The 23,864-nt window shown below is 38.0% G+C and overlaps 1 protein-coding gene across 3 annotated transcripts; it reads left to right on the top strand.

Annotated features, from left to right (window-relative positions):
• Positions 1 to 583: 583 nt before the first annotated feature.
• On the top strand, positions 584 to 23,459 carry LOC127453508 (uncharacterized). Of its 3 annotated transcripts, none has more exons than XM_051719926.1 (15): positions 584 to 683; positions 5,268 to 5,436; positions 6,032 to 6,163; positions 6,520 to 6,672; positions 11,148 to 11,243; positions 11,455 to 11,505; positions 11,911 to 12,060; positions 12,194 to 12,304; positions 14,062 to 14,211; positions 14,861 to 14,995; positions 15,098 to 15,217; positions 15,311 to 15,440; positions 18,329 to 18,444; positions 19,743 to 21,139; positions 23,251 to 23,459. In XM_051719926.1, the coding sequence occupies exons 1-15, from the start codon at positions 664 to 666 to the stop codon at positions 23,435 to 23,437; spliced, it is 3,117 nt and encodes a 1,038-aa protein (XP_051575886.1). In that variant the 5' UTR covers positions 584 to 663; the 3' UTR covers positions 23,438 to 23,459. The 3 variants fall into 3 exon arrangements, with proteins under 3 accessions (XP_051575886.1, XP_051575885.1, XP_051575887.1); XM_051719925.1 differs by having other exon boundaries at positions 5,268 to 5,448; XM_051719927.1 differs by lacking the exons at positions 584 to 683; positions 5,268 to 5,436; positions 6,032 to 6,163; ... (1 more) ...; positions 11,148 to 11,243; positions 11,455 to 11,505 and adding an exon at positions 11,523 to 11,640.
• Positions 23,460 to 23,864: the final 405 nt, after the last annotated feature.

The following is a 23,864-nucleotide window of genomic DNA, read 5'->3' as shown; positions in this document are numbered from 1 at the left end:
ATTCAGCAGCACTAAACCTACAGCAGTTTTGTCAGCAGACCCTTAATTATTAGGCAAGCACCACCCAATCGTACCTTTCTTTGATGAAGGTGCTTGTGTAATTACTGTATGTCTTTGTGTGTACACTGATGCATGGCTGTTATAATCTTATGCAATGTTGCTTTTCTGGATTCCTATCCACTAAATTATTTCCCATATGATATTACTCTCTAAACTAATGTTCTGATCACGCATAAAACAATTATTTTAGGGCCATTGCTGTATTGCTGATATTTTGAATATATGGATTTAAACAAACCCCTAAAGTAACTAATCCCACACCATCTGTACCACAGACATGCATGTTTGTCAGTTTGGGGCTAAACCACAAACCTATCATCGCTACCTTACTATAGCTTTACATATTGTCATATACCTGTGATCAAACAGCTGGTTTGCTGTCAATCACATCAGAAAGCACTAATGGACCAATCAGGTTTATCCTCCCCATGCACAACTATGTTGGAGATCTAAGGGGCAGAGACTGAGGAATCCTGTCTCTCTTGCTCAACCTGTTACTAAAGGAAGGGTTAAGAAAGAAAGAGAAAGACAAGGCTTGAGAAAGACAGACTCGGGAAGCCAGGATGGAGAGAAAAATAACCTAAACATGTCTGTCTGAGGGAAATGGACACAACAAAATCCAGGTACATATTAGTTGTGCTGAGAGTCAATGTGAAGGTCAATTCTAACTTTTGCTACAGTTTTTTTGTAGCTTCTTCATATAAATGACAATTCAATCTACAATGGTAACACTTTACAATTAGGCTGTATTCACTAACGCAATAGATATCATCAACTAATATTAAACATAACAGTATTTTTTAATCTTTCATGTTATTCTTAATTTCACGCATACTCATTTTTTTTTAACATTTAACCCTGTATACGTTAACATTGATAAATGCCTTATGAAATAACATGAACTAACCAATATACTCTGTAAAAAAAATATTATTCATTGTTAGATGCCATGCATTAACCAGTGTTAATGTAAATATTCATATTGTAAAGTATTACATCTACAACTGAATCACTACTGTTCTATTATTATATGTGTACGTATTTTTCATTTATGTTAAGTTTACAGGTAGATGTGCATTGCCTGTCTATTGGCTATTTGCATGTTGGTGTGTGCCTATGGTTATGCACGCATGTGTGTTTGTGTCTGCCAAGTGTGGAGTATTATACCCTCCATTAATGACTGCTGATAGTTATGTTGACAAGACAAGTCTGAACAGTATTGGTGCTTTGCCAAAAAGTGATGTCAAACGTGGGTGGTTTTTAAAATCTTTCTCAGAATATGTGTGTGTGTGAATCATACACCTGTGCTGTAGTTCAGAATAGATGGAACATGAACTGTGTAAATCAGATATGGTGTGTATAGGTGTGTATATACCCTTCAACTTGTCACCATATGTCTCTTGTATATTAAGTCCTCAGTGCTGTCCTGGCTTTTTCCTCATGTGAGACTTGTGTGTTTACAAACTTAGCTATAGTTTGGGGACAAATTTTGTCCTCAGAAATGAGCTATTTTGCTACTGTATATCTGACTAAATCTACACATTTTGTCTTCCTCATTTGAATTTTTTTTTTTTTTAATAAATAATCCATACATAAATTACAGTATCCTTTTAATTATTATAAAAATGCAAAAGTTTTTTCTAGGGTAAGGGTGTGGGTTAAGGTCAGTCTATAGTATTTATAATTAGCTTTATATAAAAACAATACAGGTATGCACCTATATTGATAGCCAGGTAAAAGTGTGTTTGTGAGTGTGTGAGTGTATGTTGGGGGGGGCATGTTGTCATGAGAGATGAGATTTTTGGTCACAGTTGGTCTTATGATAAATGGAATCACTTCCTTTTGTTGTGGTTTAGAGTTAACCACAACAAAAGGTAAAAAAAGATATCGATTTTCAGATTAATCAAGATTAATACATTTGAACGTTCCCAAAATCAATTCTTAAAATCCCAAGATAGATATTTTACCGTTTGCATAACCTTTTACAATGCAAGTAAATCACTTGCATATGCCACAAAATTTTGCGTTATGCAACTAAAAATGTCTGTGATTAGCCACTGTTTGGTAAATGTTCAGATTTCACTCACCAGTGATAGAGTAGTATAGTGGTGAAGAGGTTCAGCACAGAAATCCTTGCAATGGGTGTTGAAAGCAAAAGTTTGGTTTGACTCATTTTCTGTGTAATGTGAATCCAAACACGAGATCCATGCAAACCATTTGTCATTGAATAATGTCTCTTTTAATAGACTTTCTATTCTTTACAGTCAGTTGTTGATCAAAAACCACAAATCTAGAAACATTTAATTCTAATCACTTACAGGTGCATCTCAATAAATTAGAATGTCGTGGAAAAGTTCATTTATTTCAGTAATTCAACTCAAATTGTGAAACTCGTGTATTAAATAAATTCAATGCACACAGACTGAGGTAGTTTAAGTCTTTGGTTCTTTTAATTGTGATGATTTTGGCTCACATTTAACAAAAACCCACCAATTCACTATCTCAAAAAATTAGAATACATCACAAGACCAATAAAAAAAAACATTTTTAGTGAATTGTTGGCCTTCTGGAAAGTATGTTCATTTACTGTATATGTACTCAATACTTGGTAGGGGCTCCTTTTGCTTTAATTACTGCCTCAATTCGGCGTGGCATGGAGGTGATCAGTTTGTGGCACTGCTGAGGTGGTACGGAAGCCCAGGTTTCTTTGACAGTGGCCTTCAGCTCATCTGCATTTTTTGGTCTCTTGTTTCTCATTTTCCTCTTGACAATACCCCATAGATTCTCTATGGGGTTCAGGTCTGGTGAGTTTGCTGGCCAGTCAAGCACACCAACACCATGGTCATTTAACCAACTTTTGGTGCTTTTGGCAGTGTGGGCAGGTGCCAAATCCTGCTGGAAAATGAAAGCAGCATCTTTAAAAAGCTGGTCAGCGGAAGGAAGCATGAAGTGCTCCAAAATGTCTTGGTAAACGGGTGCAGTGACTTTGGTTTTCAAAAAACACAATGGACCAACACCAGCAGATGACATTGCACCCCAAATCATCACAGACTGTGGAAACTTAACACTGGACTTCAAGCAACTTGGGCTATGAGCTTCTTCACCCTTCCTCCAGACTCTAGGACCTTGGTTTCCAAATGAAATACAAAACTTGCTCTCATCTGAAAAGAGGACTTTGGAACACTGGGCAACAGTCCAGTTCTTCTTCTCCTTAGCCCAGGTAAGACGCCTCTGACGTTGTCTGTGGTTCAGGAGTGGCTTAACAAGAGGAATACGACAACTGTAGCCAAATTCCTTGACATGTCTGTGTGTGGTGGCTCTTGATGCCTTGACCCCAGCCTCAGTTCATTCCTTGTGAAGTTCACCCAAATTCTTGAATCGATTTTGCTTGACAATCCTCATATGGTTCTCTCGGTTGGTTGTGCATCTTTTTCTTCCACACTTTTTCCTTCCACTCAACTTTCTGTTAACATGCTTGGATACAGCACTCTGTGAACAGCCAGCTTCTTTGGCAATGAATGTTTGTGGCTTACCCTCCTTGTGAAGGGTGTCAATGATTGTCTTCTGGACAACTGTCAGATCAGCAGTCTTCCCCATGATTATGTAGCCTAGTTAACCAAACTGAGAGACCATTTTGAAGGCTCAGGAAACCTTTGCAGGTGTTTTGAGTTGATTAGCTGATTGACATGTCACCATATTCTAATTTGTTGAGATAGTGAATTGGTGGGTTTTTGTTAAATGTGAGCCAAAATCATCACAATTAAAAGAACCAAAGACTTAAACTACTTTAGTCTGTGTGCATTGAATTTATTTAATACACGAGTTTCACAATTTGAGTTGAATTACTGAAATAAATGAACTTTTCCACGACATTCTAATTTATTGAGATGCACCTGTATAGCACGGATGAGGTAAAGAAGCCATTCAGCTCCACTCTCGTTAATGTGCACTCATCCGAAACACATCTGTGAGACGCTCACTAAACTGCCACCATTCTTAAAGAGAAAGTACTGTTTTAGCATGTGTTGTACAAATAAATGTAAATAATTGATATGGCAGAAGCAGTAAGAGTAGAATGGGCAGTATGTCATTGCGAACTCGGCCATTCTATGCAGCGCTTTTCATATGGAGATCAAACTTCAAAGCAGAGCTTGATGCTGGCATTGAGCGGTGCATTGGCGACTCTGACGCAAATCATGTAAATGCGGCTTCGCAATTGCTGTAGCATAAATGCAATTTCAAGAGATACAAATGTATTGATGGAATACATGGAATTTGTACGTTTTTAAAAAACTAATGATACAATTTTTTTTTTTTTAATAATTAACGTTTTCCTAACGGACCAAGTTAGAAGATCCCCTGTATAAATAACAATATTAACAGCACTGAGAGAGAATTTCTTTCCTATGCAAGCAAAATGAAAATTATAACTGAAATATACCCAAATTAATCAGAATCGAATTGAATTGAGAGCTTGTGAATCAGAATTGAATTGGGAAATCTTTATCAATGCCCAGCCCTATAATGCACAGTGATCAATGAAGCATAGCACAAGGATTCTCTTATCTCTCAATGCTGTTATTTGCCCCCCATAATTTCAGATTATTGTCCTGCAAGGCACCAAGGCAATGACCTTGTTGGAGGTGCCCTTTTGTCACAATTGCGAGATCTAAATGAATTGTTTTTATTCAAATGTTATTTAATCTGACTAAATTAACCTGACAAATCAGGTCACACCAACAAAAGTCATTTTTATGGGTTGATTCAAGTAAATTTACAGTAGATCCTTGAGGTAACAATTGCAGGTTACCACTTTTTTGCAAAAGAGTCGACATGACATGACTTGTCTATACAACATGACAGCTGCAGTAAGGTGTTCAGAATGTGTTAGTGCTGAGGAGGGTTCAGGAACAGATAACATTACTCATTTCTATTATTCATTACCTTTATTTAGTATTGTTATTACGTTATTTCACATTGTGTCATCAGTCACTGGCATGGTTTTAAGCACTGTTCATCTATCTATAGTGGCTTGCTTCTGATTTTCTATATATGGTCCCCCTCTAAGTTATGCTTTCTGGTCTATTTTCCTCATTTATTCTTTCTCTGTCTTTGTCTTTCTCTCTTCCAGAAGTGTTACTAATTAATCATCAGGCTATTAATCATCTCAATGTAACCTTATCTATGTCTGTCATTCATCCATCAAGAGAAACGGAACTGAGTAGTGTCATGGCGCCAGAGGAAACTGCCCCAGGTGACATGAGTGATAGAGAGCGAGAGGAAGAAAAAGAAACAGACAACGACACCTCAGATGGATTCTTTCCAGTTATATCAGCCAGCCAACGGAGGGCACAAGAGAAACACAGATACAATACTGTAGGCTATCAGGTACTCAACTGCTAAGATTAAAAGGAACTCTTTAAATGCAATACCAGTTTCCACTAATGTAATATTTACCACATCACATGCATCTGCAACTTAGTGGTGCTCACATGTTCAAAAAAGCCTTATACGTGGCTTTATGTGACTTAAGCAACCTGGATCAACATCCTTCAACCAATCAATGCCCTAGAGTTAGGTCCTGGGACAACATTTTTATCAACCATTTATTGCACTCTGATTTTATGGTTAGTTAGGGTTAAGGTTGGGGTTAGGGTTTTAGGGTTAGGGTCAAGGCACTTAGCTAATGGGGTAAGAGATGCAAATGGTTATGGTTGGGGCCCACAAAAATTCCAGTAGTATTGATATAAGGGGCCCAGAGCAATATTCTGTCAGCGGGCCCAGAATGCCTAGAATAGCCCTGTTTTGGGGTTAGGATGCTGTTGAAGGGACATGTCCTACTTGGGTAAATCATGCTATGCCTTACATGCATAGGATGGATATCTTGGATATGGATAACTTGGGTTGAAGGCTTTGATTGAGTCAGTTCAATTCAATGTGTTACATTCATAAACAATCTTTGCTTTTTCAGAAAAAGAAGCAGAGGGTGGCTGTGGACTTTTCTACAGTGAGCAAGGCAACATCTACTGGTGTCAAGACCAGAGGTGCATTAATGCAAGTGTTTTTCAGCCAGGGAGTGTCTGACAAAAATGCCACACAGGAGGTAATTATTGACGAGACAACTGATCATGTGAAGTCCTTGTTGTTTTCATAATAATATGCTGGGGGCACTTTTTCTGTCTGTGTGCTTATGATGGTATTAATACTAAGCAGCAATTTATGAAATACATTTACTCTTAATATATTTACTCAGATACTTATTCCTCTCTCTTTCTGTCCTACTTGGTTGTGATATTTTATTTACAATACAATGAAATTCATATATTTTAAGAGTAAATGTATAAGAAAATCTTTTCTTTTTTTTTTAGCTGGGCACTTAGACTTTGTTTTTTCTCTTTACACATCTCTAAATCCATCTTCAAACATTTCCTCTCTTTTTTTACTCATACTCTCTCACAGGATCGATCAGGTGGCATACAGGGGCAGGTGGATGCACTGAAGAAGGTTCTGGACTCTTTCACTGTACCAGCTGACCTGAGGTGGATGTGGGGGGAGGGAGGTACTGAAACAGCACTGGAACAGACCTGGACTGATATAGTGCGCTCTCATGAGGTATGGATGGATGGATGGATGGATGAGGAAGAGAGAGAAAGAAAAGTGTGAAAAAAGGGAGGAAAAGTTTGATTATGTTCAATTACGTTATGAAGAAGTGGGCAAACATTGAACATGAATCAGCATGAATTTGCAATCGATTTTACATCTGTAATCTGATGAATTTGTGGGAGAAACAGGAAATAAAAAGAAAACAATTTGATTGGATCATGATAAGTGGGCGTTACTTAACAGAATGGAGCCAGGTGACTGAAGGGGAGGGGTTGGGAAATAAGAGGGCTTTATGACATCAACCGAAAAGGAAAGTTTAGAGGCAGAGCAAATTTTTACATTTTGATGAAACGTTATGTACATTTATGCACAAATGTGTATAGACCATTTCAAGATGGTTTAAGGAAGTGACGTCTTTTAGTTCCTTGAACAATTCCTGCTAGTTTTCGAACTCAAACTACATTCCAAATGACATAAATCACCCTCCGAAAGGCACTTTGAAGGGAGAACAATCATAATAGTCGTGCTGTAAGATCGCTTCAAACAGAATTTCCAGTAAAAATGACTTAAAAAGTGAGTTCTGAATTACCCTTCTTTTTGTGCCCCACACCTTTTAGCCTCTCAAAGCTCTCCCAGTGGATGGTTAAGTCTTCGAAGGGAATAGGGCATAGGGATGATCACTTCTGAATGGAACAAACAACAGCAAGGGGTGCTTCATTCAAATGGACTTTTAACACGTTTATTGTTACTAAGGCTGACACGGTTGTTAAAATGTGGGTCATGTTGTTCAGTGGCTGGATGCTCCATGGATGCCTGGCACTAACAGAAATTAAAGTGTTTAGATCGCCGAAAAAGCAATGGAAATGGACGCATGAACCGCTTCAGTGAAGCGAGACTGCTGAATATGTTCAGTATTTATGTCTTATTTCTGGTAGGTGAACGACAAGTTTGACAGGTGGAGCTCTAAAAGTGACTATAGATTGCTCCCATTATAATGAATGAAGCTGTGCAAGTTATTTAGTCACTTTTATCCTAAACGACTTACAAATTAAGAACACAGAAATATAAATCCTTACCTTGTCTGCAGGTCACGCAGACAGAAATAATTGTGAGCACCTACGATACAATTTCATCAACTTTATCACATAGACACTCAGTATCAATAACACATTTGTCACTTCAGGTAAAGGTTTGACGTTATTTAAGGAAAATATGTTAACTCGGATCCGGAAGTGCTTCAGGAACAGTTGCATTCTTCTAATTAGTGATGGGAAGTCAGATTATTTTCCGCGAACCGGTTCTTACAGACGGTTCGTTTCAATGAACTGGTTAAAAAAAAAACTATTCACCAGTTAATTTATGTCATCACGTAATGACGTCACTATACATAATGCTAATACGCCGGCGTCATAGAATACACACACAAACACGTTCAATAAAGCCATATGTAAGGAAATATTGCTGATTATAACATTTTATTTAATTAAGCTATAATATTATGGGTGTTTATTGTCATCAGTGTTTCAATCAGTGATCTTACAACACATCCTACATTAAAGTTTTGCACCTAAAGCACCAAATACTGACACCGATATACAAACGCGGATATTCTACACGTTTAAAGCATAGAAAGTGAATACATTTGTTTACATCTCTCGACTGAAACATTTCGCCCCTCTCAATCAAGTCCCGGGTTCACGCATTTTCATCAGTTGCTCACTGATCTGCAGTTCTCAGTATTGTATCCGAAAGATGCGATTCTCAGTTCAGTGTACTGGTGACTCGCAAACTGCTGTGATCGAATCAATGTACTGCTGATGCGAGAGCTGCTGTCCTCGGATCAGTGTACTGTTGACTTGAGAACTGCTGTCCTCGGATCAGTGCACTGTTGACTCGAGAACTGTAGATTGGATCATCTTCATAAGTTGATAAAACGGTAATACAATCAAGTCATAAACATATTTCCATGTATGGAATGATTGTTTTATTTGTTGCACTCTCTGTTGTTCAGCAAAATACACCTGAAACATACATTTTGCCCCTTAATCACACACATGCTCAATGTCAGCAGCTCATCAGTTCTCAGTATGTCGGACACCTCCGAAAGAGGCGATTCTCAGTTCAGTGTACTGTTGACTCCAGAACTGTTGCGAGCAACTCGTTGTACTTTTGACTCCAGAACTGTTACGAGCAGCTCATTGCACTGTTGACTCGAGAGCTGTTATGCGCAACTCATTGTACTGTTGACTCCAGAACTGTTGCGAGCAACTCATTGTACTGTTGATTCCAGAACTGTTGCGAGCAACTCATTGTACTGTTGACTCGAGAGCAGTTACGAGCAACTCATTGTACTGTTGACTCCAGAACTGTTGCGAGCAACTCGTACTGTTGACTCGTAACTGTTATGTGCAACTCATTGTACTGTTGACTCCAGAACTGTTGCGAGCAACTCATTGTACTGTTGACTCCAGAACTGTTGCGAGCAACTCATTGTACTGTTGACTCCAGAACTGTTATGCGCAACTCATTGTACTGTTGACTCCAGAACTGTTGCGAGCAACTCATTGTACTGTTGACTCCAGAACTGTTGCGAGCAACTCATTGTACTGTTGACTCGAGAACTGTTATGAGCAACTCATTGTACTGTTGACTCCAGAACTGTTGCGAGCAACTCATTGTACTGTTGACTCCAGAACTGTTATGAGCAGCTCATTGCACTGTTGACTCGAGAGCAGTTACGAGCAACTCATTGTACTGTTGATTCGAGAGCTGTTACGAGCAACTCATTGTACTGTTGACTCGAGAGCAGTTACGAGCAACTCATTGTACTGTTGATTCGAGAGCTGTTACGAGCAACTCATTGTACTGTTGACTCGAGAACTGTTACGAGCAACTCGTACTGTTGACTCGAGAGCAGTTACGAGCAACTCATACTGTTGACTCGAGAGCTGTTATGAGCAACTCATTGTACTGTTGAGTCGAGAGCTGTTACACGCAACTCATCGTACTGTTGACTCGAGAGCTGTTACGAGCAACTCGTACTTTTAACTCGAGAGCTGTTACGAGCAACTCATCGTACTAATGACTCGAGAGCTGTTACGAGCAACTCATTGTACTGTTGACTCGAGAACTGTTACGAGCAACTCGTACTGTTGACTCGAGAGCAGTTACGAGCAACTCATACTGTTGACTCGAGAGCTGTTATGAGCAACTCATTGTACTGTTGAGTCGAGAGCTGTTACACGCAACTCATCGTACTGTTGACTCGAGAGCTGTTACGAGCAACTCGTACTTTTAACTCGAGAGCTGTTACGAGCAACTCATCGTACTGTTGACTCGAGAGCTGTTACGAGCAACTCATTGTACTGTTGACTCGAGAACTGTTACGAGCAACTCATTGTACTGTTGACTCGAGAACTGTTACGAGCAACTCATTGTACTGTTGACTCGAGAACTGTTGCGACCCGAGCGTTCAGTCTGATTTGTGAAATAGTTGGAGCAGTTCATTGCAAAGAAGAGTTGGCAAAAGCAGATATCACCAGTTCTAGGATTCTATTACTCCCGGTTATCGGCTCATTTCGATTCGGAGTGTCAGGCACATCCGAGAGACTGTTTAAGATAGAGTAACTTGTAGATCAGCGTTGACTCGAGACACGAACTGTTTCAAACGATTCAGTCCGGTTTGGTGTTATAGTTCAACTCATTCACTAAAAAGAACCAGTTCAAAAGAACGATTCGTTCACGAACTGGACATCACTACTTATAATTCCTTCGTTATTGTCAAATTGTTTACTTGCTTAAAATGTTCTATACCAAAGTCTTTCTAGCAAGTCAGTCCACTGTCGGACATTTTTGGAACACTCTTGGAAGGGTGTTTCCAGTCATGCCAGTGCAGCTCCTAACTACTTGAATGAGGGGAAGCCGAAATCTCAAAAACGTTTGATCAAGGTTACGATCAAAGAACATATTTCAAATCAGCAATACAATCTGACAATGCTGGTATCATAAATTGTGCTTCTTTACCTCAGATTACCCTAAAAAAAAAAAATTCCCGGCTTGTATAGCTAGTGCGTGTGCTCATTCTAGAGTTGATTGACAGGCAATGTCTATCTAAAAGGTGATTGGCTCTTTTACCTGTAAGGTGGGACTTCCTTTCTACATCCGTTGGCACTAGAGCATCTTGGTTGGCCATTCCAATTTCACCCATTCATTTAAATAGAAGTGGTCCATCTTTGCTAAATAATCTCTGTCTATACACACATTTTTATTTTTTATTTTTTTCACATTGAAATTGCACGCATATTGAGAAATCATGCACAATAAGATACAATAAGTAAAGTAAATAGGGCTGATTTTGTTTTAATGTTTATGACTTTAAAATGCAATTAATCAAAATTCTGAGAGCAGAGCAAAGAGGAAAACAGAAGTATGTTTACTGTATGTAGAATATTAATAACGTTCTCTATCTCTGTCTTCATGTTTAGTCTATGTCGAAAACCCAAAGACACCAGCAGGAGGCGCTGTGGGAACTGCTGAATACTGAGCTCACCTACATCAACAAACTCAATATTGCTAAAGACGTATGCCATAATAACGTTACACTGATTTTATTATAGTTTTGTTTCATTTTTAAGTTTTATTTATTAAATACAGTCATTTTACAGTAACTAATAGATATGCATTTGTCCTTTTACCAATTATACAACCTGTAAAAAAAATGTTTTTTTTTTTTTTATAATTATGCATTTAACATGGTTAAGTAAGCTAATGCACATCTCCATTTCTGAATAGCTCGTGCTGGCTGCACTGTCGCACTGTCATGGATATGGATTTCTTCAAGATGTATGTGCATTTGGTCTCACATTTCACATGTTTCCATGGAATTTCTCTCATCTCAAATGACCTTCTAGAGTTACATTCTCAGCATATTGAAATGGCAAGCAGACTTTAATGGCACAGCTGTGTGTAACAGCAGAGGTGTGGTCAAATAGTGTGCCGTTCACTACCAATTTTAGTCAAAGAGATCGCTCAGTCTGTTCATTTAATATAATCTGCAATATTCTGATGAACACTAACTAGTGACGTCACAATGGAAACAGATGTTCATTTTGTACGGACAAAGTGGAAAATCATTTTGCTCTGTGCGTAGAGTGTGTGGGTGACAGCACCCATGCTTGCAATCACCTGTATCAATTACTCTTTTTCCATTTCTTTCTTTCTTTCTTTCTTTCTTTCTTTCTTTCTCAGGTTAAACCTACAATGCTCTTTTCCAATCTTCCCTCTATCCTTGATGCACATCAACTATTTTGGCAGGAAGTGATGTATCCAATGTTACAAGAGGTCCGTCTCACTGGACGACCTTTTGACCCCCTGAGACTTGAAGGAGGATGTTTGCAGGTATGATACAACTGCTGTTCAATTAATTATTCAAAATATCCAAACTACATTGGCCATCCAGAAAAACCCAGCCTCTTTGTTTCTTCCTTTTCTTTTTTCAATATTGCTTTGTCTTATTTTTCATCTCTTACAGTTTCCTGAACGTTTCTCTGCATACTTTAAATACTGTTGGGAAGAGGAGAGAAACGTGGAGTTTACACGCAGACAGCTTGACACAAACCCACAATTTCACACATATCTTACGGTAAAACCCATATCTATAACTGTAAACATGTATTGCTACCTCCTAAGACTGCAACCAGTAAGTTTGAGTGAAGAGTGCTTGTATTGAAGTACAGTTAATTCTTGTTTGATCATCATAGATTTTTTCACGCATATGATATAAAAGATTTAATGCATGGTTAAAAACATTTGTGCTTAAAAAATTGTAAAAAAAAAAATACAATAATTTTTTTAAATAGTTTGAAAAACCATTAACAGGAGATAGATAATGAATGGTAATATGTTGTGCAAAAAAGTAGTTGACAAAAACCTAGATAATGAAGCAATTTTGTTCTTAAAATAACTTTTTTTTTCTTACCTGAAGCTAAGATACAACTGGAAAGATTATTGAATATAGCTGCCAAATATAGAAATGGGTAGTGAGGTGTGAGATTGTTTTCCACTTTTCAAATGAACTGTTTTCAACATCAAGTTCCCCAGCCAATGTTTTTGCACGAGTGGCCAGTATGCAAAGTGAGCAGGGTGGAAATTACTGTCAGATCAGCTACTTGTGGTAGTTGACTGTAGTGGTAGATTATAGGGGTGAACGGTCTCCTGAAGGGCACATACTTTAAATAACTTCATATCAGGGGGAGATATAGACTTCATACTGGTCTTCCTAAAGGAATATTCCGGGTTCAATACAAGTTAAGCTCAATTGACAGCATTTGTGGAATAATATTGATTACCACAAAAATTCATTTAGACTCGTCCCTCCTTTTCTGAAAAAAAAAAGCAAAAATTGAGGTTACAGTGAGGTACTTAGAAAAGAAGTGAATGGGGGCCAAATTTTTAACATTAAAATACTCACTGTTTCAAAATTATAGCCAGAAGACATAAACAATATGCATGTTCACATGACTTTAGTGTGATAAAATCAATTAGTAACCTTTTCTGTGTAAAGATATAGCCAATTTTACAACTTTGTTACCATGATGATGTAAAGTCAACAAATCCTAACACCCTAAAATGACTAAAAATTACGTTTTAAACAACTTTACAGCTCAAATAATACATGAGTTTAACAGAGGAATTAATGTAAGTGCTTTTATAAAATTATAAGCCAGAAACTACTTATACCCCCGCCCTGACTGATAGTGAAACGATCAAGGGGAACTCCATCCCCTGGACTGATGGCAAGCGATCAAGTCACCCACCGAAGAACGCATCCTAGTGCCAGCCCTGCTGATTTCCCAGAAAAGGGTAAACACTGTGGCTCTTTGGTGCTACCAAAATATTGCTCTCTTTGATTCAGCATCTCGACAAGCCCGACGCTGCAACATTGGCTCAAGCAATGGCATGAATTTGGGATTATGTTTATCCCATCAGTGGCAGATAAGGGGCATGTTCAAGAAACCTGTTTGAAAAGTCATTATTTTTGTAATTTTGCAAGTTATTAATATAAGATATACTGTACAGTAGCACCACAATAAAATTACGTTTTTATAAGTGCAGAAGTTTGTTTTTATTTCATGTCAAATCCTTAAATTTTTTGTCAGATTGGATTTCCTTTAATTGGTATACTAAAGACAATAACAGTGAAAAGACTGTGAACACTGTGAAAGTGATCATACTCTAATTTGTGATGTAGCAGAACAAACAGCTCAGCAATGCATGAGTTCAGATGCACAGTTTGAACCGCCGATGCAGATGAACTTAGATTGCAATCTGATGTGATTCTTGAAAATACTTTTCTGCATGCTTTTCTTCATACATATCTTCATGAAATCTGTCTTGCAGTGGGTGGAAAATCATCCGCAGTGCGGGCGAATGAGGCTGGGCGATATTCAGGCTAAACCTCACCAAAGAATTACCAAATACCCCCTTCTGCTAAAAGCTGTTCTGAAGACCACAGAAGACCTCCCCACCCAAAATGCACTTCACAGAATGGTAAGGTACAATGGTGATGAATCATAGCATATACTGTACTGTTCATGCTGAGATATGTGAAACTCTATCTACAGTGGTGCCAAAACGTATTTGGACATTATAAAAAAAAATATAGGAATGTCATTACATTAGTTAACAATTATCAAACCAAATGGCATTAATTTTAAAGAGAGATAGCATAAGCACCACAATTGAACAATATAAAAACCAATATAAAATAGACAAAAGTATATGGAAACGTTCAGGTTGTCCAGCTTAGTAGAACATGTTCATAGTTAATGTGATGAAGTATCTGTATTGCTGACTTTAGTGTCTTACATCCTCTAAAAATGGGCATTGGACCAATTGGTTAAAAACAGTTTGAAAAATTAAAAGAAAAAATGCATAATTTATTATTGAAGTTGATTTTTTAATGTGGCTTAATTCAGTGCTTTTGGGGGCCTGTGTATGATTGCACATCAAAGAAATAGCAGTGTACAAGTATAAGGAAAATGTATAAGAAAAGCAAAGATTCTTGAGCTGGATGCTTTGAACAGGTTATCTTTCTATTCTTGAATATCACTGAATAGACACTGCCTTTATTCTATCCTTGAAGCTAAAAATAAAGATCTTGAACACATTTTCTCACTCTGTTTCCCTTTCTCTCTAGTTGAATGGTGTAAATAATTTTCTGGAATCTATCAATGACTACCTACAAGTTAAAGAGGATGAACTCGCCCTTTCTGTTGCTGCTCATAGAATAGAGGGATACAAGATCGAAGGTTTGAGTGAAGAAATAGACAAGGTAAAGAAAAGATCCCAACCACTAAAACACAAACACATCAGATCATAAAATGCTGAAATGGTCTCAAACAGCTAGCTAACAGGGAGATGTTGTCATCGACAGCATGTTCGAGAGTACTGCTGCTTTGATTTGACGAGCCCGATGAGGGGGGTGGGGCCAAAGGTCATACGTAAACAGTTATTAGAAGAAACTTTGAAGGTCAGAGGAAGGAAGGACAATAAGGCAAGTAGCAAGACAAACTAGGAGAATATGTCTATTGATGATTATTGTAGGCTTACTATTAACAAAGCTAACATTAATTTATGTATATGTTAGGAGCTTGTGGTCCTGCTCTTCACTGATGTGCTGTTGATGACTAAAACTCAGAAGAAATCTGACAAGCTGAAGGTAGTGCGCCCCCCTCTGCCTCTGGAGAAAATCCACTGCATTGAGCTGAAAGATGGCTGTGAGTGTGACGAACACTTTGGTGTCCTTCAGAAAACTCTATAGAATCTAGAATAATCCATAGCTCATATATCTGAAATATAGCTTTAAAGTGGTCTCAGATCAGTATGCAAGGGCAGTTTTTACCCCATTACAACCTCCCTGTGTACGAGCCATATTCTTATACCCATATCCTTATATGGCATGCCAAAATAAAATTGTAATGAAAATCTATAACATAATGATAATACAGTACTTAAGTAAAATATCTTAAGTCTTAAATACTTAAATGCTGTGTATTATCAAAACTGAGAAGGCTAAAGTAGAATATTCAGGTATGTCCAAATGTATTTATTTTTTGAAAATAGTAAATATCAACAATTGCAACAATATACACTATATTTACAGTATCATAGTTTGATGCACTATATTCGTATTATTATCTGTGCATATTGTCATAGATTAATGCACCACATGCATTTAATCTATGCATATTTTCATAGACTGATGCACCATATAAATCTTATCATAGCTTGATGCACCAGATGCATACTGTCATATGTTGCATATGAGGGTGGTGATGATGATGATGATATGCACATTGTGCACCAGCCTATGGTAATATGCGTTTGGCCTATCAATCTATGGTTAATATTAATTGATGCACTATGTGCTTAACATTATGGATTAATGCACCATATGTTAATGCACTATATGGATATTATGATGTTTGTATTTTATATTGTTTAATTTGTAAATTGTTTTAAGTCTTAGTAATAGATTAAAAATGCTTGAAATGCAAACATAGAGTTCTGTTTTGCGCACTTGATAAGATGGTTCCTCACTTGGCATTTTGGATCACAATATGACTCTACCTAAGTTGTCTCATAGATCTGCCCATGCAATTCTTAATTCATTGTCACAGCATATCATCTCAATTGTGAATTTATACACTAGCGGTCAAACGTTTTGAAACACTTACTCATTCTTTATTATAATTTGTTTTCTTCACATTTTAGAATAATAGTAAAGTCATCAAAGCTATGGAATAACATAAATGGAACTATGGGAATTATGTTGTGACTAAACAAAATCTTATTGGCTGCTTTTCTTTATTATTTGGTCCAAGTCTTTAATTTCAAAACCTTTTTTTTTTTAATTAAATTTCAGATTTATAATGAAATAAATTAATATGGTAGCACAATTATATTTTTGTCTACAAAACTAATTTGAAACATTTAAGCATATGCCTTCAGATCAAAAGATTTTTAAGATCATGAGAAACATTTCAGGCAAGTGTTTCAAAACTTGTACATGCATATCACCTAAATATGGAATTAGTATATACAAAAAGTGTACAATTTAGCCACACATAAAAATTTATAAATGGCATTGCATTATATAATAAAATACCAAACCAAGTGGAAGTTGGAAGATAGCACAAGCACACTTTTCAAGCAATCAGTATAGCATATATTGAATTAAAAATTAAGGCAATAGGGATATGGACACTTTCTGGTTGTCAAACATTATGTGAAACATGTACTTAGTTAATGAGATAAACTACACCTGTGGATACTATGCTACGACACCTGTGTGAATTTCATGGGAACTGACTTCATACATCCACACTAAATATCACCTTGACATAAGTTGGTTAAAAGTAATTACAAAAATGTGCAGAAAAATGCAGGTTGTTCTGAGAAAAGCTCTAGCAAGATTTAGTATGTACACTCACTGGCCACTTTATTAGGTACACCTGTACATCTACTTATTCATGTGATTATCTAATCAGCCAATCATGTGGCAGCAGTGTAATGTATAAAATCATGCAGAAGGAGTTTCAGTTAATGTTCACTTCAACCATTAAAATGGGGAAAAATGTGATCTCAGTGATTTTGACTGTGGCATGATTGTTGGTGCCAGACAGGCTGATTTGAGTATTTCTGTAACTGCTGATCTCCTGGGATTTTCACACACAACAGTCTCTAGAGTGTAAAGAGAATGGTGCAGAGGAGAATGGCCAGACAGGTCCAAGCTGACAGGAAGGTGACAGTAACCCAAATAACCACACGTTACAACAGTTCTATGTAGAAAAGCATTTCTGAACATACAACACATCGAACATTGAGGTGGATGGGCTACAGCAGCAGAAGACCCCTCCGGGTACCACTACTGTCAGCTTAGAACAGGAAACTGAGGCTGCTGTGGGCACAGGCTCACCAAAACTGGACAATAGATGATTGGAAAAACATCACCTGGTCTGACAAATCTGGATTTCTGCTGAGGTACACAGATGGTAGGCCCACTGCAGCCTCAGTTTTCTGTTTCTTCGCTGACAGAAGTGGAACCCGACATGGTCTTCTGCTGTTGTAGCCCATCCGCCTCAATGTTCAACATGTTGTGCATTCTGAGAAGATATTCTGTTCACTACAATTGTGCAGAGGGGTTATCTGAGTTACTGTAGCCTTTCTGTCAGCTCGAACCAGTCTGGCCATTCTCCGTTGACCTCTCTCATCAACAAGGCATTTCCGTCCGCAGAACTGCCGCTCACTGGATGTTTTTTTGTTTTTCGCACCATTCTCTTTACACTAATCAGCAGTTACAGAAATATTCAAACCAGCTCATCTGGCACCAAAAATCATGCCACGGTCAAAATCACTGAGAACACATTTTTCCCCATTCTGATGGTTGATGTGAACATTAACTGAAACTCCTGACCATATCTGCATGATTTTATACATTGCACTGCTGCCACATGATTGGCTGATTAGATAATTGCATGAATAAGTAGATGTACAGATATACCTAATAAAGTGGCCATTGAGTGTATATATAAAATTGTGAGTGTTTATACAAAATTGACTCTCATACTCTTTTTCTTTCCCTCTCTCTTGCTCTGTGTGACAGATTCATTTGTGCTGGTGGAGGTTGGTGATTTGGGTTGTGCTGTCAGTGTATACTGTCTGTCCACACCCAGCCCAGACAGTTGCTCGTCATGGTTGTCTGCTCTGCATGAGGCTCAGGTACTGCACGCTTAAAACACAAAACCTATAAGAGATATCATGGCAAAAAGAAGTCCATGCCCCACCTTGACAAGCTGTCATTTATCATCCCTACATGAATGCATAACATTCTACTTTCATAAACAATGAAAAGTCTTTCATGTGGCATTTAAAGGTGAGGTGCACTACTGTCTTGCCTTCCAGTACAAATATCTAAACATCCTTAAAACAAGATCAATTTACTTGAGAATAAAAATTGTGTAAGATATTAAAGGGTTAGATCACCCAAAAATAAAAATTCTCTCATTACTTACTCGCCCTCATGATATCCCAGGTATGTATGACTTTCTTTCTTCACCAGAACAAATTTGAAGAAAATTTGAAAAATGTCTTAGCTCAGTAGGTCCTTAAAATGCAAGTGGATGGTGATCCGACCTTTGAAGCTCCAAAAAGAACAGACAGTCACCATAAACATCATACTTACGACTCCAGCAGTTAAATTATTGTCTTCTAAAGCGAAACGATTGCTTCTGGTGTGAAAAAGATCAGTATTTAAGTACTTTTGAACTATTATCCATCGCTTCCAGTCAGCAGCGATATGAACGTGAAGTAATTGCGTTGGCATGTTCACGTTAGAACTGACATGTGTGTGACACACCCGGAAGAGCAGTGCTGTTTACAACTGAGAATGAGGAATGCTGTACAGAAGCATCGTTGGATTTGGTTTAGATCTGTATAGTATGTATCTGTTTGTTTACTCACAATGGTGCATTTGTGTGCTTATCCTAGATGTCTTAACACAGAGAAAAACATCAGATTACCTTGTGAATGCGAATGTATCGGGAGCCAGCCGATACGTGATAGCTGTGCGATATTTGTAAACCTCACTCCCCTGTCCTCAAGAGGTGCACTAGCGACTGACACTAGGGACTGTAGCCGTTAGCCTTCTTGTTAGCGCGCCCGCCTCCCATGCAAGAGACGCTCGTTCGAATCCTGTTCGGAGCGGGTCGAGCAGGACCATTTACAGTGGAGAATTTCTCCTACCCCAGCTTAAGACACCATAATAAGTATGCCATTTGTGAGTTTGGGGTGGGACTGTTTGTTTGTATCGACAAATGGCAATGAGGGTAATGATCTGGAAATTGCCTGTTTGAAAACACTATTTTATGTTTTATTGTTGCAATTCTGTTTGGTCACACTAGTGGCACAGGAAAATTACAGTCTTCACCTTTAATGTTTTGAGCAGAATCATTCAAAATTCTCAGACATGAAGACTTGAAGGTTTGTTATTATAAACAATTTTTTCCTGATATTCATAGATGGCCTTAGACACCCTGAGGAAAAATGAGGCAAACAAAACTCTGAAGACAACAGAAGAGACTGAGTTAAATGGATTAGAAAGAACTATCACTGAGTGCAAACTGACCACTAAAGTCAAAGCTGATTCTACTAGTCAGTCAGATTCTTACAGTGATTTTCATCCATTGAAGCGAATGGAAAGTGTCTCTGAGAATGGGACACAAACATTAAAGGAAGTGGAAAAAAGTAAAGTTCAACAGGTGGTGGAGGGTAAGAGCTCTCCACTGATTGATCAACAGAATGGTCAGAACCATTCAGCTCATGGAAGGATTGCAAAAATGGATGAAAGTGTACTGACTGATTCAGAGGAATCAAAAACTGAAGGGAGCAAGAGAAGTAATAGTAATGGGAAGCAATGGGAAGATGGAGATGCCCAATTTAAGAAGATTACAGAGAGGCGAGTTACATGGAATTCAAAGAACATTACACAACGGGACTTATTTGTGAAAAACCAGTCAAATAGACCACAGTCTTTGTTGACTAGTGGACATACTGAAAAAAATGGTATTGTTAGCCAACCCACACCAAGCACTTCTTTATCAAACAAGAATCAAACACAGTGTAGGGTAATTCCAGAAATAGACCTACATCCGCAAGATGAAGAAACCAAGAGGAAATCTTTGTATAGCCAATCAGAGGAGGATGATGGGTTTCTCACAGAATCCGGCAGATTCTCCAGGAAGCTGAAGTCTCCCCGGTTACGTAGAAAGCGTCCCAATAATTTGCAACCTTCTGTCCCACCTGATAGCTCCAGGATGGGTTCAGGTGAGGATGGATCATTGGACTTTACACCCAAAACAAACTCTAATGTCAACCAGCCAAGGGATTCCAACCCTTCCATTAAACCTCAGGATACCCATCGAGTGTTAAAGCTGGGATCTTTAAAGAACAACCACAGTGTCCTCTGGCATGTTCCTGAAGTGAGATCATCACCAGATCTACAGAACCTTTTTAAGCATGAGCAAACAGATGATGGGAACCTTCAAACGAAACCCAAATTGAAGGGACAGAGAAGGGTGTCCATCCAAAACCCCCCTCCCTTTCTGCCTGGCCACAGACTCAGCACCTCGCCTCCGCCTGGTCTGGACTACCAGCTTCAACCTTCTCCTCTCCAGGATTTGCTGCAGAGAGCAAAGGAGCGCGAAAAGGAACGTGGATTGGGAAAACGTGAGGGAAAGGCAAAAGGGAGTACTTTTTCTCTCCAAAATTCTCCAACACGCTCAGCCTCTCCATCACCGTCAGCCAGTGAAGACGAGAGAGAGGTAGAGGAAGAGGAATCAGGAGTATGCAGTATGATTTTTGCATGGAGATGGAGAGAGGGAAATGTGGACAGATATGAGGATGTAACAAACGAGAGGTGAGTCTACGTTCTTCACTACTGAGATGGTAAATGAGTTCTGCTACACTGCAATGAATGGGTAATGTCATCATTTCCTCACCCTTGTTTTGTTTCAAACCATACAACTTTTTTCTTCCATGGCACAAAAATGAAGTTAGAATGTTACCCTCAGTCACCATTCACTTTCATTACATCTTTCTTTTTCCATACAATGAAAGTGAATGGTGACTGAGGATGTCATTCTGCCTAACATCTTCTTTTGTGTCCCTTTGAAGAAAGTTATCTGACTGATGTGAGTGAATGATGGCAAAGTCTTCATTTTTTGGTGAACAGTCCCTTTAACGGTTTTTGTGGTGAATTGTAAATCTTTCACAGCGTAAAGCAGGCTTTGCAATGAGGCTGTTATTAAAGGATGGGGCAGTTAAAGGTGAAGTACGTAACTTTTTTGATGTCAAAATATGTTCTACTATCCCAGTTTGTTGTTCTTTGACAACTATAAGTAAGTCATTTCATGGGGTTACCTCACACAAGTATAAACACTGAGCCTCCCAGGCACTATCAAAACATGGATGTTTTTATTTTGAGGGACCCGCTCTGCTCCACGCATCCCTTTCTAGCTCAACCTGTAGCATGAGTTTGGAGCGTGGCTACTTGTTCAGCCAGGCGAATATGAACATCCATGGCAGATGTGTTATTGAGAAAAAGAAATTTAGTTTCTCCAACATTTGATGACTTGCTGAAAGACACAGAGATAGACAATGGAATAAAACCAGGGTGAATATTGGCGTTGCATTTACAAGCTGGAGGACTTTGAGGGAATCTCAATGGAGATGCCAAATTGCCGAGATGCTTCCCGACAGGTAAGCTACACTCAAGTTAGCTCATTACTGTCGAGCTTCAGATAAATTTGCAAGATACTCGGAATATGTATTGTCACGCTTACTAGTTACCAGAAGAACCATTCTACCTCATGTGCTGGATCCCCCAGCACATGAGGTGATGTTATCGGATGACCGGATTTCTCTGCCACGCTTTCTGTCCGGTGTGTTTGTTAAAGTGGTATTGTTCATTACGATGTTAAACATTTAACACCTTTTATTTAGTTTGGCCTATTTGTCCATTGAGAGTGCGAAAGGGTGTGATGAGTCAAAGGGGTGTGGGCAAAGGTTGTTCGAAAACATACTTTAGTTTTGTAATTCTGTTTGGCGCCACTAGTAGCGCAGAAATTACGCTCTTCACCTTTAAAAACAATAATTGACCAGACCTGCCTGTGTGTAAGTGCAGCAAAGAGGTGTTACTTATTTAACATATGAAAAGTAATTTACAAAAAATGTCTAATTTTAAGAATCAGAAAGAGGGTAGAAAATGGTAATGAAGACTAAATTACGGGAGTCTTGGTGCTTGGCACTTTTTTTTTTTTACTTAAGATATAATTTTTTCCCATCTTAAGTTATACCCCAGAATAACCCTTACTGCCTAATGGAAATCTATCATTTTCATTTTAAGCAGTTACATTTGTTCCATTTGTGAGATATGACTGTAAAATGAGAGGTTGCTCTGTGCTGGGGAACTTGACACTTTCATGTGCTTTATTTCTTTTCTCTACCCACACACAATTCATCTGTGTACAGTTTCATACAGTTCTCTGTAAATTATGAAATTACATCTTGCCTGGAAACTGTAGGAAAATTGCATTATTGTTATAAAGCATTATTGCAGCATTATCTATTATATATAAATGTTTTAGTCTTGTAAAGAAAGTTCTTCTTAAGGACCAATAGGAGTCAGGCTTTCCCTAAAGTGCCTGAAAAATATTTACGCAGCATGAACTGTATGTAGTCATGCCAAGAGAGTTACACAGACAACAAGGTAACGCTTTATAATAACTTGTGTAATAAAAATTATATAATGTTTAACAGATCACTAGTACATTCTAATATGAATATAAACACACATGAATCATGACATTTCTAATTATTTCAATGTAGGCCTATTTTAAGAAACAATATGTTGAAATGTTTCTTAATGTTATGAATGAAAGTTATTATAATTAACTAAACTTCTGCTGAAATAACCCCCACACTTTTCTGAAGAATTTTATCTATTATCCCCTGTTCTATCTCTTGCAGCAATAATGTCCCAGAGGGCATCAGTGTGGACTGGCCAGGCTGGTGTTTTGACGACGAGGAGGTTTTTGACTTTCAGGACTTTGATGATGAAGACTGGTTTGAACAGACACTGACCACAAATGACCCTCTGAGATCAGAGCCAAAGGGATCCGAGAGACAGGATGATGGAGAATGCAGTGAGGTGTAGTTATGTCTTTACTGAAGTGTGGCGAGATCTAGTGTATTCAACACTTTTGTCTTGTAAATGTGTAGAGGGGAGCAGAGTTGTGTGTAAAGCAGTGTATAAAAATAATGTATGTTCTGTAATCTTCTTTAATAATTATGTTGCATGACTGTCATAGTTAAATAGCAATATACTGTATGTATTCATTATGCATACATTCTAATCTCTACAGCTTGCACTTTTTTATGAAATGTTATCTATAGTTAGAAATATGTGTGCTTAAATGTATTTGTGTACAGACTGTTTTCTCTCTTTGTATATTATTCGACCATGTATAGCAATTTAAAAGACCTGCATTTTATGTTCATAACTTGTATGTACACAAAAAAAGACTTTAATTAAAACCTGAAATATTGATAAAATATGTTTTCATGTTATTGCTATATTTACA

The sequence above is a fragment of the Myxocyprinus asiaticus genome, chromosome 15, assembly GCF_019703515.2.
Source record: "Myxocyprinus asiaticus isolate MX2 ecotype Aquarium Trade chromosome 15, UBuf_Myxa_2, whole genome shotgun sequence".
In the NCBI taxonomy this organism is placed as follows: Eukaryota; Metazoa; Chordata; class Actinopteri; order Cypriniformes; family Catostomidae; genus Myxocyprinus; species Myxocyprinus asiaticus.
The sequence above is the reverse complement of the archived record's forward strand: the minus strand, read 5'-3'. Positions and strand labels throughout refer to the sequence as shown.

Excerpts from the sequence above, each read along its gene's own strand:
- LOC127453508 (XM_051719925.1), top strand. The coding sequence starts at position 664 with ATGGACACAACAAAATCCAG. Across the intron at positions 5,449-6,031 it reads ACAATACTGTAGGCTATCAG|AAAAAGAAGCAGAGGGTGGC; the intron begins GTACTCAACTGC and ends TTGCTTTTTCAG. Across the intron at positions 18,445-19,742 it reads CTGCTCTGCATGAGGCTCAG|ATGGCCTTAGACACCCTGAG; the intron begins GTACTGCACGCT and ends TGATATTCATAG.